Source organism: Vespa velutina, chromosome 16 (assembly GCF_912470025.1).
Source record: "Vespa velutina chromosome 16, iVesVel2.1, whole genome shotgun sequence".
NCBI lineage: Eukaryota > Metazoa > Arthropoda > Insecta > Hymenoptera > Vespidae > Vespa > Vespa velutina.
The window spans coordinates 4,275,591-4,278,090 of NC_062203.1; the positions used below are offsets into that span (position 1 = coordinate 4,275,591).

The window sequence follows — 2,500 nt, forward strand, 5'->3', positions numbered from 1 at the left end:
CTCCTTGAAGTTAGAACTCCACTTCCAGCCATACTAAAAAATTAATATCATTTTCACTATCAGTGGGCTGCAACTTTGTTTGTGATTTTTTTTTTTTTTTTTTTTTTTTTTTTTTTTTTTTTTTTTTTTTTTTTGATTAAAAAGAAAAAAAAATTGTTTTTTCTTTTTTATCGTTTCAAAGTTCTTAAAAACAAATTGGTCTATTAAACACAATTACGATGCGTAACCCGCGTCGCTCGCGTTTTATTAAAATGAATTAAAGGAACGATACGTAGAGAGCTTTACGACTGATTTTTCTCGCTTCGCTCATTTCTTTTTTTTTTTTTTTTTTTTTTTTTTTTTAATTATTTATACAAAGAATCGAACATTGTATCGATTAATTATAAACGTATTAATTCTTCATTTTTTACAGAATGGGCTGTAACTCGTGAAATCAAATTCAAAGGATTTAAATTAATTAAAAATTAAAAGCAAATTATATCGGAGAAGAATAAAGGAAATTATATTTGCGACTTTTTATTAAAAATTATGCTATTTAAGTACGTTACAATACCAAAAAAAAAAAAAAGAAGAAGAAATCAATAAAATTACATATATCAAAGAACATTTTAAAATCGTCGAGGTATTAATTCTTTCGTGACAATAGAATAAAAGATGATTGAGAGATACGGCCCATCTTTTGTGATAATAATTATCTATATATTGTAAATATATAACTGTTAAATAGTCGCGACGCAGATTTCCGTCATTCAAGATTGAACAGCTAACATTGAGATTAATAAATCTGACGAAACATCGTCATCGTTATCGCCGTTTTATTTTTTTTTGCTTTCGAAGGAATGATAATAATAATAATAATAATAACAATAATAATAATAATAATAATAATAATAATAATAATAATAATAATAATAATAACAACAATAACAACAACAATAATAATAATTATAGCAACAATAACAATAATAACAATTAAAAACCAAAGAAAGAGTAAAAAAGAAATGAATATAAAAGGTGGGATAATAAATTTGATTATCTTGAATATCTGCATTCTTCTTAAAGATATAGAGATACTTTGTTAACAAAAATCGTACGGTGCGGAGATAATCATAATATGGCAGCAATAATTTTTTTGTCAAGGACATGCGAAGAAGGTCATCAACTGTGGGTTTTTTTTTTTAATAAAATCATGTTCTTGATTGCATTGGTTGGCTTAGCTTGAGACTTTTTATGAAAAAGTATTAACCCATACTTAATGTATATTTAATAAGTGTACTTAACAAATCATTAGTTTAGAAGATATTTTAATTTAAATATCATGTAAAATGCTAAAAAATCATGTAGAGACATGCGACTTTATAAAATATATAGTAGTAATAAGTTACGAAATAAGTTTTTTGAAATTTCAATTTTTCAATTTCGTTACATTATAGACTATTAAAAGATCTTTTATCCTTTATTTTAAATAAACAAAATAAAATTTACGTAATTATAATAAAAATTGAAAGCATTTCATTCTAGTTATGTTTTTATTACGAAAAAAAAAAGAAAAAATTGAATTTGAAAGATTATTAATAAAATCGATTTTATTATAACGATATTATTGCAATATTTAAATAAATAAAGAATAAATTATATTTGAAAATGGCGTTGATTTCAAAAGTCTCTACGACTTTTTGTTCCGAAAATATCGCTGTCGAAATATTTTCATTCATAATTCGTATAATACAGATGTTCGTAATAATAGTAGTAGTAATAATAGTAATAGTAGTAGTAGTAGTAGTAGTAGTAAGACCGCATAAATTCTCAAAATTTATATAGGTTAGTTTGTCATCGAACCATTTTGAATAAAATTACATGGGTCAGTGGGCCAATCTAAATATCTTTCATTTATATAGGAATATCTCCGAAATTAAAAATCGTAGAAACTTAAACGAATTATCATTTTAAAGGACAGAATTTTCTCTATTTTCTTTTTTTCAGCGTATTGTTAATAATTAATTAACAATTTGTTATAAACAATTTTTATAAATTATTTTTTAGAAAGTAAATTAGTATTATTTTGCAAAAACAAAAAGAAATTCGGATTACGATCGATTTATAAAATTACATAAATTAATAAATAATTAATAAACAAATTTTTTTTCCACATTATTAATAGCCATGTCTTTTCATTTACATGGGAATATCTCCGGGAGTAAAAGTCGTAAAGATTTAAAACAAATATGCAAAGTAAGCTTAGATTAAGCGCAGATTAAGCGCAGGATAAGCGCAAAGTAAACGCTTATAAATATCTCCTAAACTAATAATTTTTCGGCATACATGGGTCAATACTTTTTTTTTTTTTTTATAGAGAATTCCAAACTGTATCTACCAATACAATCAAAAATATACGATTCTATTTAAAAAAAAAAAAAAAAAAAAAAAAAAAAAAAAAAGAACGAAGTTGTCCTCCGCATGTTCTTCACGCATCCACCTGCAAAAATATTATTACTGCCAT

The 2,500-nt window shown here is 23.9% G+C and overlaps 1 protein-coding gene across 29 annotated transcripts in view; it reads right to left on the minus strand.

Moving 5' to 3' along the window:
* The window catches only part of LOC124954800, a 109,518-nt gene that overhangs the window by 9,452 nt on the left and 97,566 nt on the right, over nucleotides 1-2,500 (minus strand). For 3 of the 29 annotated variants that reach the window (XM_047508278.1, XM_047508287.1, XM_047508286.1), the window contains exon 23: nucleotides 1-33. This exon is cut by the window's left edge. The exons of the other annotated variants lie outside the window; for them this stretch is intronic. In XM_047508278.1, coding sequence (XP_047364234.1) covers nucleotides 1-33 — 33 coding nt within the window. The remainder of the gene's footprint in view (nucleotides 34-2,500) is intronic. 29 annotated transcript variants of the gene reach the window in all.